The following is a 12,889-nucleotide window of genomic DNA, read 5'->3' on the forward strand; positions in this document are numbered from 1 at the left end:
GATATGCCGACATTCATATTAGGATCAGGAGTAGGCCATTTGGCCCTTTAAGCCTGCTCTACCATACAGTGAAATCTTCGTCTGAACTTCACATCCCTGGCTCCCACCCCGAAACAATTTTTTGACCCTTTGGTTGTCAAAAGACCAATGCAAATATATGACATGCACAGTTATGAAACAGGCAGAGGGATACAGACAAACACTGGCTTCAACTTGCGAGTGTTCCACTTGAATGAAGAAAGGGGTATTGGCGTTGGAAATGTTACACACTGTGGAAAAGAATTTGGGGCTAATCCCAGATCTTACTGATACTGATTACTTTCAATTCCTCCAACTCACTGGACCCTTGGTTCTAGAACATTTCTGGGAGGTTAGTTTTGCTCACATTTGAGGAGAACCAACGTGTGTGTTCAATACTTCTGTTACATCTTTCTTCCACATTGTGATTTCCCTGCTTTCTGATTGTAAGCACCCACATTTTACTCTTCACATATTTATGGAAGCTTTGACAGTTATTCTCACATTGACTGCAATTTTACTCTCATACTCTATTTTCTCCCTTATGACCAAGCTTTTTATCTGTTTTGCTGAATTCTAATCTGCTTCCTATCCTCAGCTTTTTCTGGTGATTTTATATGTCTCCTTTTTGGGTCTAATACTGTCTTATATTTCCTTTATAAGCACTGGTTGAGGTGTCTTTGGGCCAGTCAGGAATGAACAATTATTGTAATTCATGCACATATTCTTGAAATGTTGACCAGTGCCAAGCCATTGCCAACCCTTTTAGTGACATTTCCCGATTTGTCCCTGCAGAGGTCCAGACTATTCTCTTTACTATTGAATCCCCTATCACTATAGTGCTGCTATTCATCTGCCTGCCTTTGTGTGCACCACATCCATTTATGGTGCCAGGGACTTGACTTCTGTACTGTTCCCAGTAGTACCCAAAATTGTTTGGAGATGGCCACAGCCACAGCCTGCGCTATCTGCCTTCCTCTTCACTGCCTGGTGGTCACCCATCCTTTTCTGCCTGTATAGTCCTTCCATGCAATGTAACTGTCTCACAGAATATGCTGTCAACAATAATGTCAGCATAACAGATGCTCTGGAGTGTGTCCACCCAGCTAGAAGCTGCAACTGGACAACCCTAACCAGGGAACTCATGTTCTGTGGTATCCACCTGGCTGACCGCATTCCTATCACTGCACCTTGAAAGAATATGAATTACGGGTGAATCTTGCTTCACTCTGAACAGTCCAACTGTAGTGCAAAGTCCTTGCTTTAGCTTAACATCCCTTATGCTACTTTTACTACTTATTTTGTTAGCCCTAGCTTCCTCAGTTTAATCCAAGTACAGCTACTGTTTAAAAATGAATGCCCTTCTAAATTATAGCAATTTGTAGACAATCCTTAACAGCAGTTTCTTACCAATCAATGAACTTCATTTCCTTGTGGACTCTTTCATTTTCATTTGGTTTTGAACTCAGCACCTGCTGCTCCCTCTGATTCCCAAAGTAGGGTTTAACACCGATCAGCTGCTTTCCCTGCACTCGTGACATCATGCTGCTGTTGGACTCAGTGCAGGTAGGCTTCTCAATTGCACCTTATTTCATCTTTCATCTCTTCCGCAGGAGACTTTATTTTTGTCAGTAAACGTTAATTAGGCATCTCTTTCTTCCTCTGCCCCAAATTCGTCCTTTGTCTCAAACTTCCACTTACTCACTCTGTCTCAGCCTCCCTTTGGCAAAATCACCTTCGCTCTGACTGGCTTAGTCCAAGAGCACGTCAATTTGCACACGATTTAATTTCAAAATTCACAAGTGGACTGTGTCAAAAACATTTAAGGAGCAGGAGAATTGACGTTCTCCTTCTCCTTTGATGCTGCCTGACCTGCTGCACTTTTCCAGCAACACATTTTTAAGCTCTGATCCCCAGCATCTGCAGTCCTCACTTTCTCCCTGTGTTAAAACATTACAAGGTTGGCTGATATAAAAGAAAATGCTGCAAACACACAGGAAACTAAGCAGCGCCTATGTAAAGTGAAACAGAATTAATATTTTGTTTAGTTCACAGTTTTTCCATCTTTCCACAAATTCTGCCTGACCTGATAAACGTTACCAGCATATTTGGTCTTTCTGCTTTCTGCTTGGAGCTGGACTACTTCGGGGGAATTGGAAATGTTCTGCTTTGGTTTCAGATTTCCAGCATTTGCAGTGTTTTGCTTTTGCCTGAATTTTTGTGAGGATCATTTAAGTCTCCACCATGACGGATAGGGCGTGCAAATTCACCAACTTTTTCTTTAAAGCCAGTCATAATAAAGAAACAAAACGGAAATTGCTGGAAAAGCTCAGCAGGTCTGCAGCATCTGTGGAGAGAAATCAGAGTTTTCAGTTCTTATTTAGTAATAAGAAAAGCTTGGAATGTGAAGAAAGGACTTTTTGTAAAGTCTATCCGGCCTGGTGTGTTAGTATTTGCAAGCTCCCCTGAGTGTTCTTTCTGTCAGTCAAGGTCAGAGCATGAAGCTGGTATTTTGATTTCTTGATTTATTTGATTTGATTTAAGTTTTATGGTCACCATGTATTCAAGTACAGGAGTACGGTGAAAAGTGTACAGTATTGCCACACATGGTGCCATCTTAGGTCAGAAGATACTTCGGTCCAAAGCTTAGGTACAAATAATAATAGAGAAACAAAGTTAAAAGTAAAGCATTGCTGTTGTTCTTAGTATAAGTAGAAAGCTAAAGAAATAAAATTAAAAATTAACATTATAGTCCTTCCTAATATTAAGTGAAAAAATAAATATAAAAGTTCAGTATTTTGGAATGCCTCGTTCCATTGTAACTACAAGAATATCACCAATAACTCCTGGTGACTCAGTCTGTGATGAATTTTCATGTTTTGCCAAACAGATAGTCCCAGTATGTGGCAAAGTATCCACATTCCGCCAGAAAATGAATCAAACCGGCTCACTAACTAAATCACACAATTGTTACAGTGCAGAAAGTGGTTGATCAGTCTGTGGTCTCTGGCTGGCCAAATGAGTATCTCATCCGCCTGCCTACTCCCCTCTTCAAATCATATAATTCCCTTTTGGTACCTGGATTGAACCTGCCTCCACCACATTCTCCGACAGTGCATACCCAACTCTAACCACTCATCATTGTTTTATCTCCTATCACTTTTATATCTTTTACTCATTACTTTAAATCAATGCTTTCATGTTGGCAATTCTTTGAAGTGGGAATATTTTCTTTCGACTTACTTCATTGAATTATAGAATCCCCATAGTTTAGAAGCAGGCCATTCAGCGCATTGAGTCCATGCCATCCTTCAAAGCACATTCCACCCAGACTTACCCCTCCTACCGTATCCCTGTAACCCTGTATTTCCCATGGCTCATCCACTTGGCCTGCACATCCCAGTACTGAGTGAGGAAACCAGTTCACCTGGCAGAAACCGACGCGGACACGGGAGAATGCAAACTCCACGCAGACAGTCACCCGAGGGGAGAATTGAACCCAGGTCCCTGGCATTATGAGGCAGTAGTGCTAACCACTGATCCACCATGCCACCAAAGTAATTTACTTTGTCCAGAGCAATTCATCACATTGATGTGACTCCCAGTTGGTGTCCTAAACCAACTCTCTGTATTAATAAGTGCCTGGGCAGTTTTATCATGTTAAAGACACTGTATAAATGCATCTTGTTGGTGATACTTCAGTGTCTCGGAACGTAATGCAGGAATGGGCATTTTGAAGTAGCAGCCTTTTTGTGTGTTCCTAAATAGGTTCATTTTTCTCCAAATGGCCACCCTTAACTGCAGAGCCAGGCAATTTAAAGTATTCCAGTGTCCTGCAAAGGTTTGCCCTCCCTGTCCTTCTGCTTTTAGTTAACTCAGCCTAGGTAAGTTTGAACTTGCCACATTCCGACTGGGATTGGACCGGCAGGGCCATCCCATCAGTTCCACTGAGGAGATCCTTCCGCCATTTCATTGGCAGCTATCTGTGATTGAGGACTTGGTGGTATAAATCCTGGCTACCAATAGCTATTGGCCACTCAAAAGCTGTGCATTCTCATGCCACTCGCACCAGCGAGAGCAGTGTCTGCTGGTACCTCTGCACACACCTGGTCTGCTGGTATCTCTCTACCCATCTGTGCCACAGCTCAGGGAATCATAGAGCAATTCCAGACCACAGGAGAGTGAAGGTGGAAGGAGGTGTCATTTGATGAAGGAACAAGTAAGGAGAAGGAGGAGGTCGTTCAGCAACTGCCTTCCCTCCCTGAAGCCAGGTCCCTCAATTGGCGCAGAGTGTCTAAGATGTGAGGAAGCCCAAATGAGAAGAGAAATACTCTAAGAGTGCTAAAGAGACCCATGCAGCTCCCTAAGAGATGACTGAATGGTGGTGGGCTCAGGTGAAATGGATGTTATTAAAGAGCTCAATTGATAGCCCTCTACCAATGGCCAGAATCCCAAATCATTCCTTCTGCAGGGAAATCTAATTACAGGGCCTGACTTCCATGGTTACCAAGCGTTGCATTAAATTCAGCCGTATGTATAATTTAGGGAATATTCACGGTCTTTACTTATTATAATGCTTCAGCTTTGTTGTTTTCACAAGGTTATGTTTCTTTGATGTGTTACCAGAAGCCCCAGTTATTGGATCTTCGAGCAAAAATGTCACAAATCTTGCAACATGGCATCTAACTGCAGTTGTCGGGAGTGCTTTATTTGTCAGACTTGGGGCAACGATCACCATTACTTGTCCCGTTGTAGGTGAGTGAGACAGATGGGATTATTGGCGGTCATTGCATTATATGTTTCAGTTATTGAAAACCTTTTACAGCTCAGAGGGAAAACTATTAAACCTTGTGCCAACTCACTAAAGCAGCTAATTCATCCTTCACCATTCCAGCATTATGTAAAACAAAATCCTCAAATATTAAACCACTATACTTTAAGCAACTGTTATGAATGTGGTCTCCCCAAGTGAGAGGGCTCTCTCTCCCTGACAATCCTTTGAGGAAGATTAATTCTGCCTTACAAGAGTTATTCTGAGGTTGATTTTAACTTATTCCCTTTAGTTATTGATTCACCAACCAATGGAAATTGTTTTGTTTCATTTTGTTTCACCTGTGCTGCCTGAGATGAATATTGAGGATCTCCCTTCGAGACCGAGTACCACTCAAGAAGATTAGCCTGTGTGCAGGATGCCCAGCACATTTACCCTCTTGAGTCAGTGATAACTCCATTGGCTGGATAATGCTCCACAGTGAGCACATAAGACCCACGGGTCACTTACGTCTATCATATCAGGATGACTCACCTCTATAAGCAAGCAAGAGCTCACATTGACCAGAGTGAGAGTTGATGAATAGTAAATTCTCACTGCTGACCAGAGTGCTTGGAAGCAAGTGCTCAGAAAGGGCATGGGAAAAGCCAAGGGCAAAATAAATAACTAGCTGATGGGATGGAGAAAGGGAAAAATAACAGTCTATCTCAGCCAATGTTAATCATCTGGGTTAGCTAAGGGAGGGACAGCCACTCATGAATCAACCTCTGTGGTGGGCAAGTTGTTGGAGGGAACCTGAGGGACAGGATGTACATGTATTTGGAAAGGCAAGGACTGATTCGGGATAGTCAACATGGCTTTGTGCATGGGGAATCATGTCTCACAAATTTGATTGAGTGTTTTGAAAAAGTAACAAAGAAGATTGATGAAGGCAGAGCAGTAGGTGTGATCTATATGGACTTCAGTAAGGCGTTCGACAAGGTTAGCAAGGTTAGACCTCATGGAATACAGGGAGAACTAGCCATTTGGATACAAAACTGGCTCAAAGGTAGAAGACAGAGGGTGGTGGTGGAGGGTTGTTTTTCAGACTGGAGGCCTGTGACTAGTGGAGTGCCATAAGGATCGGTGCTGGGTCCACTACTTTTTGTCATTTATATAAATGATTTGGATGTGAGCATAAGAGGTACAGTTAGTAAGTTTGCAGATCACACCAAAATTGGAGGTGTAGTGGACAGCGAAGAGGGTTACCTCCAGATTACAACAAGATCTGGGCCAATGGGCTGAGAAGTGGCAGATGGAGTTTAATTCAGATAAATGCGAGGTGCTGCATTTTGGGAAAGCAAATCTTAGCAGGACTTATACACTTAATGTAAGGTCCTAGGGAGAGTTGCTGAACAAAGACACCTTGGAGTGCAGGTTCATAGCTCCTTGAAAGTGGAGTCACAGGTAGATAGGATAGTGAAGAAGGCGTTTGGTATGCTTTCCTTTATTGGTCAGAGTATTGAGTACAGGAGTTGGGAGGTCATGTTGCGGCTGTACAGGACATTGGTTAGGCCGCTGTTGGAATATTGCGTGCAATTCTGGTCTCCTTCCTATCGGAAAGATGTTGTGAAACTTGAAAGGGTTCAGAAAAGATTTACAAGGATGTTGCCAGGGTTGGAGGATTTGAGCTACAGGGAGAGGCTGAACAGGCTGGGGCTATTTTCCCTGGAGTGTCGGAGGCTAAGGGGTGACCTTATAGAGGTTTACAAAATTATGAGGGGCATGGATAGGATAAATAGACAAAGTCTTTTCCCTGGGGTGGGGGAGTCCAGAACTAGAGGACATAGGTTTAGGGTAAGAGGGGAAAGATATAAAAGAGACCTAAGGGGCAACTTTTTCACGCAAAGGGTGGTACATGTATGGAATGAACTGCCAGAGGAAGTGGTGGAGGCTGGTACAATTGCAACATTTAAGAGGCATTTGGATAGGTATATGAATAGGAAGGGTTTGGAGGGATATGGGCCGGATGCTGGCAGGTGGGACTAGATTGGGTTGGGATATCTGGTCGGCATGGACGGATAGGACCGTAGGGTCCGTTTCCATGCTGTACATCTCTATGACTCTATAACCTCTACTGTCCCAACAATTATGTTAAATCTCAAAGTGACATACACCCCATGCACCATCTTCTCCCAGATTGACAGATGTCTATTAATTTCTTTTTCTAAAATCCCTTATGATTATGATGTACTCTATCATATCTGTAAAATTCATGATTAACCCAGATTATAATATTGGCTACATTTCAAATGTACTCCCTTTGTGACATCCCAAAGTTGTGAAAAACACTATATAATTACAAGGCTTTTGATGCTTAACATGTTTGATTAGCATTAGTCTGCCTATAATTATCATGAAGACATAGACTGCTAATATCACCGTTAGAAATAATATGGTTATGATTTAATGCTTTGAATAATATTCCAAGCCCGTTGGGGAAAGAGAATTGAATTTATGCCATAATCCATTCTGTTAATGTGATATGTGAATGATAGTGCCAAATTTGATGCATATGTTTGTAAATATGAATCTTATGTAAAGTAAAACAGACAATGCTGGAAAGTCACGCTGCACTTGTGGAGAGAGAAACCAAGTTAACGAGCAGAGTTCAAGTTTTGCGACAGAGTCTGAGCCAGCAGATGGAATCCAGTGTTGTCTCTTCCAAAAACCCACCATCAGGCAGTTGACTGAGCAGTGTCGGGGCAGAAACCCCACCCCACAATACCACTCCCATCCACCCAAAAAACACGACAGAGCAGACAGAAGTTGGCAGCTGCTTATTACAGTGCCACTGGGTGTGGTGGCTGTTGTTGGTAATGCACCTCCAGAAGCCCAGGGTTAACAAGGGATCTCAGGTTAAGTTGAATATGGGTCAGATGGAAGGGGTAACAGGAGTGAAGGGTGTTCGAAGGTAAGAGCAGAGATGTGGCTTTTCTTGTATTCACCCTTTCCATTTCCTGCTGGTGAGTCCCTCCATGGAGCACTTTCAACAGCCTGGCAAACATCCCCTCCCTTCAACCGTGACCCCCCCCCCCCCCCCCCACCCTTCCTGCTTGGCAAATTCCCTCCGTCTGCCTGCATATTAAAATGCCAGTGGAAGTGCCATGTGGCCCCTAATTGCCCTCTGAAGGACCATGATTGATGGCTAAACAGCATTCTGACCCTAGACTTAATCAGGTGGTGGTGTGAAGATCCCCACCTTACCCTCTCCCCAAAGCAATGCATCCACTTCCTGCAAACCCACCTCCAGAGGTTGAGGGCTGACATTAAATTCCAGCCAATGTTTCAGGCCAATAAATGTTACATGGCAGCATTGAGATTACTTAGCAGATCAATGATGTGTTCCTTTTCCAACAGGTATGCCTGAACCAAAGGTTATATGGCGAATGAGGGGTGGCTTGTTGGGTGGCAATTCTGTTCTCCTTCAGAATGGCTCTCTGGTGCTGAAGAATGTGACACTTGCAAATCGTGGAACTTATGATTGCATTGCCACAAATGAAATTGGACAAGCCACTGCATCCACGTTTCTGAAACTAGCTGGTAGGTCTTGTATGCTGTCATTTATCACAGGGTGGCATGGTTTACAAGGAGCAGTATTTATTACATAACAATTATCAGTGAGTATCCATTATCACTAGACCAAAGGGGAAAGGGAAGTTGTCCCCATGCTAGTCATACATGCTTCACTATAGCCAGAGTGCAGTGATGCCCTCAGAGACCAATAACCTTTACAAAGAGGTCTGCATACCCCAAACATCACGGACTCGAAGGATCATACACTAAGATTTCATGTTTTAAGACTGTTACTGAAAAAGACATTGAAATCCACATTGACTAAACATTGTTTAGTAATGAAAACACAAAACATATTTAGAGGGAGAGCTAGTAGTATTATAGCAATGTCACTGAGCCAGCAAATCCAAGGTATCACTTTGTGCTTCAAATCCTATGCTCTGTTCAGTAATGTGTTACATGTCACTCCAGATCCAGAGCAAAAATGTCTTCTGAAATACTCTAGCAAGCCAAGAATAATTAGGGATGGGCAAAAGCTGTTTGCCTAGTCAGTGGTGCACATATCCCATGTAAGATTAAAAACAAACTCCAGAAAAAATATCCCCCTTACCTTCCCAACACAACTGAAAATCCCTTTCTGCATTTATGTTACAACATATCTCCACAGAATTGTAGATTTTTATTTGTTCTTTTAATTGAAGGTAAAATCAAGCATTTCATATCCCTTTCATTCTGCCCAGCAACAACCCACTTTTGTTTCCATTTTTTTTTCATGGGATGTAGATGCCACTGGCTAGACCAATATTTATTTCCCATCGATAATTGCCCTTGTGATGCTGCTGCTAAGCTGTTTCTTTAACAGCTGCAGTCTAAATGGTGTCTATACTCTCTCAGTGCTGCTAGTAAGAGAAGACTTTGGTCCAGCAACTGTGAAGGAACGATGACCTGGTTTCCTAGGACAGTGTGAGACTTGGTGGTGAGCTTGCAGATGGTGGTGTTCCCATTGATTTGCTGCTCTTGTCCTTCTTGATAATAAAGGTGGGATTAGAATGCGTGATTGGTGTATTGTTGCAGTGTATCTTGTAGATGGTAAGCACTACAGCTACTGCAAGTCAGTGGTAGAATGAGTTGATGTTGAAGATTGTGGTTTGGTTGCCAAGCCAGTGGGTTGCTTTGACCTGGATGGCATCGAGCTTTTTGAGCATTGCTGGAGCTGCACTCATCTAGGCAAGTGGAGGATGTTGTATTTCAAATCTGACTTGAGCATTGTTGGTGGTGGGTAGACTTTAGGGAATTAGGATGTGAGTTCACCACAGACTTCCCAGCTTCAGCTGCTTGTGTGACAGTTGTATTTATGTGGCTCAGCCAGTCCAGTTTCCTGTAAAGACTCCCTTCCGAGTAGCACTGTGGTGTCCCTATACCCCAAGGATTGCTGCAGTTGAAGAAGGCAGTTGACCACCACCACCACCTCCCATGCAATTGGGAATAAGCAATAAATGCTGGCTCAGTCAGCAACACTACATCCCTTTTAAAAACTAAATAATAAAACTATTAGTGTATTGTCAGGTAGAGCTGACAATACGATCACAGACTCCATTTTACCTTGAAGTAAAAGAATATAGTTTAACAAAGGATCATCTTAGACAACCATAACCAGTTATGAAATGTAGTTTGCAGAAACTTGTGGCAGAGCTGGCACTCAAAGCAGTAACATGCTGATTTATCCACAGACTCTGTGTGCAGAACAAATGAGAAACCCAGGAGACAGCTTGAATTAAAAAAAAAATTAGATTATCTGATCCTGAAAAAAATCACTAAATTCACAATGTAACATTTGTAACTGCATAATTATTATCAGATAAGATTCATGTGATATTGATTCTATCCCCTGTTGTGTAGATCTGGATTCTCATTAAAATGAGAAGACATTCCTACTCCCTAATGACTAGAGCAATTCAAGAAGGTAGTTCATCACCATCTTCTCCCAGGCAATTAATGATGAGCTTTTCCAGTTCTCTCTGGTTCTGCCAGTTGCATATTCAGACACAAGGGCATCATAAACAAGATAGCTTCTGACCTACAACTACCCTGCTCCCAGATTGATGGATCTGTGAGGTCTATGGTAGAGGTAGCAACTTACATGGGCACGGCCTTCTTGCAGGAGAGTGTGAAAGACAAGTACATATTTTCCTTATAGCTGCTACGTAAAACCCTACCGTAAGAAAGGATTGCAGCTGTAGGCCTTATGCAAGGGAGCATGTCCAAGCCAAGAAAATGACTTCATCCGTTAAACACTACTTGTCTAGAAATTGGACAAGTACAATCCATTTTCTGCAACGAGGAAAATTGACCTCATTATCTAAGGAAAGAGTCAGGTTTGACTTAGAGCATCAATTCTGTTTCTAACTCCACAGATGCTGCTCTACCTGCCGAGTTTCTCCAATATTTTCCATTGTTACTTTAAATTTGCAGCATCTGCAGTTTTTGTTTTGCTTTTGTTTGGCCTCAGTATTTTTACAGTTCAACTACAGGCTGTTCTGTTAGACCAAATGATTCTGAACTAACTTTTTGTATTGAATATCTTGTCGGAGAGTGTTGCACATTTATATCCCATGCAATTAACAAAGACCAGAATGGCAAAACTAAAATGGAAGGAACCTGGATGCTGTCATTGAGTACTCAACTGCACGTTTCAGTTTGCTAATGTCACCTTGTTCAATGTCCACTCTTAGCTGGCTTACTAAATTAATTAGTTTGCAAAAGTCCGTTCTTCCATCCAAGTTGCCAAGAAAGGTATATGGGACAGTTTGATTTTGTTTTTGCTAATATGGTCCTCCAAGGAGCCAATCAGGGAACTGTTGTCGAGAATAAACAATGCAAAAGATTATTGCTCTTACAAACCTATGCGAAAAGTGGAAATTGTCATGAGGTAAGAGTGAGAGTTGCAGATTAAATTTGGCAAAAAATAAAAAGCTCTGAACAGATTCTTTCTCAACATTTTCCTTTAGAGCCAAGAACTGCTCTTCCGTTTATAGCAAACCATCAACTTAAAGAAAGGAAGCGTGTCTTAATGGCATCACAAGCTGGCTCTCCAATTACAGTTAAACAAGGAGATGTATTCCGTATAGGTGAGTCTGTGATGTATTCCGTGTAGGTGAGTTTTGCTCGTTCACTCTCTCTCTCAAGCACATAAATCAGTAATATTTGGCTACAATTAAACCTCTTTCAATGGCTTAGAAATATTAGATTTGTCATAATAGTACGTGGAAATAATTAATTTGGCCTTTCTGTCTACTACTTATACTGTTCTTAAAGTGACCACTTCTATAGCAATATAGCTCTCTGGAAATAAATGGCTGAAAATATCTGGAAAAATTTCACCGTTTGTAACACTGGGACCAATTCTGATATAGATTAGTTTTAAATAGCTAAGCACCACTGCATGTTGATGCTGAATGATAATTAGCTAAACACTAAGTGTGAAGTAACACCAAGGTAGCATTTGACGGAGTATGGCATTACAAATTGATCACAAAATTTGAAGAGTTTGCATTGATTAGAGTCATTCCTCAATGAGCAGTAGATGCTTAAGGTTATTGGAGACCAATCATTTCAGCCCCGGGATATCTCTACAAGGGTTTCTCTGGGTAGTGTCCATTTTTAACAATACCTTTTCCTTTATTACTTGTAATTCACAATCTCATTACCTTAACTTTCATGTTACTTGTATTGCTAAGTATTTAAATATTATTAGAGATTAATATTTCATAGTTAGAAGATTCTTTTGTCCTTTTTGGTACAATGCTATAGTTTCCTTCATGAGAATTACCATCACACTATTTTTGGATGTACTAAATATGTTTTTTGTCTAAAGTTAGTCCTCCATATATGTTTCCTAGGTTGTCCAGTGTCTGCTAAACACAAAATGATCATCAGCTGGTATTTTGGGAATCATTCCATTCATTCAGTCCTGGGACTTGAATATAAAGTGTTGGCTCGGGGGCGTGTCCTTGAAGTGAACACAGCCTTTAAGAGGTTGGCAGGGCAGTACAAATGTCTGGCATCCAATGATACTCAGTTGCTTTCTGCCTCAGTGAATGTGAGCTTCATAGGTAAGCCAAGAATCCATTTACTTTTTTGTACCATTTATCATTCATCAACTAATACAGTATTTGTGTTAGCAAAGTGAAACTTTATGAATTATGAAGGTGAAGTCTATGTAAGAAGGCATTCAAACCTGATATATCGATTCTTCTAGCGTTCGTTAATGATACTACATGTAATACAATGTAGTTATGCTACAATATTATTTTGCTTATGTCCACCAGTGACAATCTATAATTTTTGACTACTTTTTGTTAGTCAGCCTTTTGCGTTTACATTTTTTTTGTGCATTTCCCATTCACTACGCGTTCCACAGATGTTAGCCCAAATTTTCATCCATGGTGCATGGATTGTCAGTCAGACTGTTCTCAGTGTCACAATCCTGCCTCCTGTCAGGTACTCCTGCACACGCTATTTACATGGTGTGGATCCCATGGTACG

General features: G+C 41.6%; 1 protein-coding gene across 2 annotated transcripts in view; it reads left to right on the top strand.

Moving 5' to 3' along the window:
• adamtsl3 (ADAMTS like 3) overlaps positions 1 to 12,889 on the top strand; it is a 669,182-nt gene that overhangs the window by 624,655 nt on the left and 31,638 nt on the right. For both annotated transcript variants that reach the window (XM_043677600.2, XM_043677602.2), the window contains 4 exons: positions 4,645 to 4,773; positions 8,189 to 8,371; positions 11,353 to 11,472; positions 12,244 to 12,456. In XM_043677600.2, coding sequence (XP_043533535.2) covers positions 4,645 to 4,773; positions 8,189 to 8,371; positions 11,353 to 11,472; positions 12,244 to 12,456 — 645 coding nt within the window. The remainder of the gene's footprint in view (positions 1 to 4,644; positions 4,774 to 8,188; positions 8,372 to 11,352; positions 11,473 to 12,243; positions 12,457 to 12,889) is intronic.

This window comes from Chiloscyllium plagiosum, unplaced genomic scaffold, assembly GCF_037043375.1.
Source record: "Chiloscyllium plagiosum isolate Xiang-an unplaced genomic scaffold, Cpla_swu_hap1 HiC_scaffold_39, whole genome shotgun sequence".
In the NCBI taxonomy this organism is placed as follows: Eukaryota; Metazoa; Chordata; class Chondrichthyes; order Orectolobiformes; family Hemiscylliidae; genus Chiloscyllium; species Chiloscyllium plagiosum.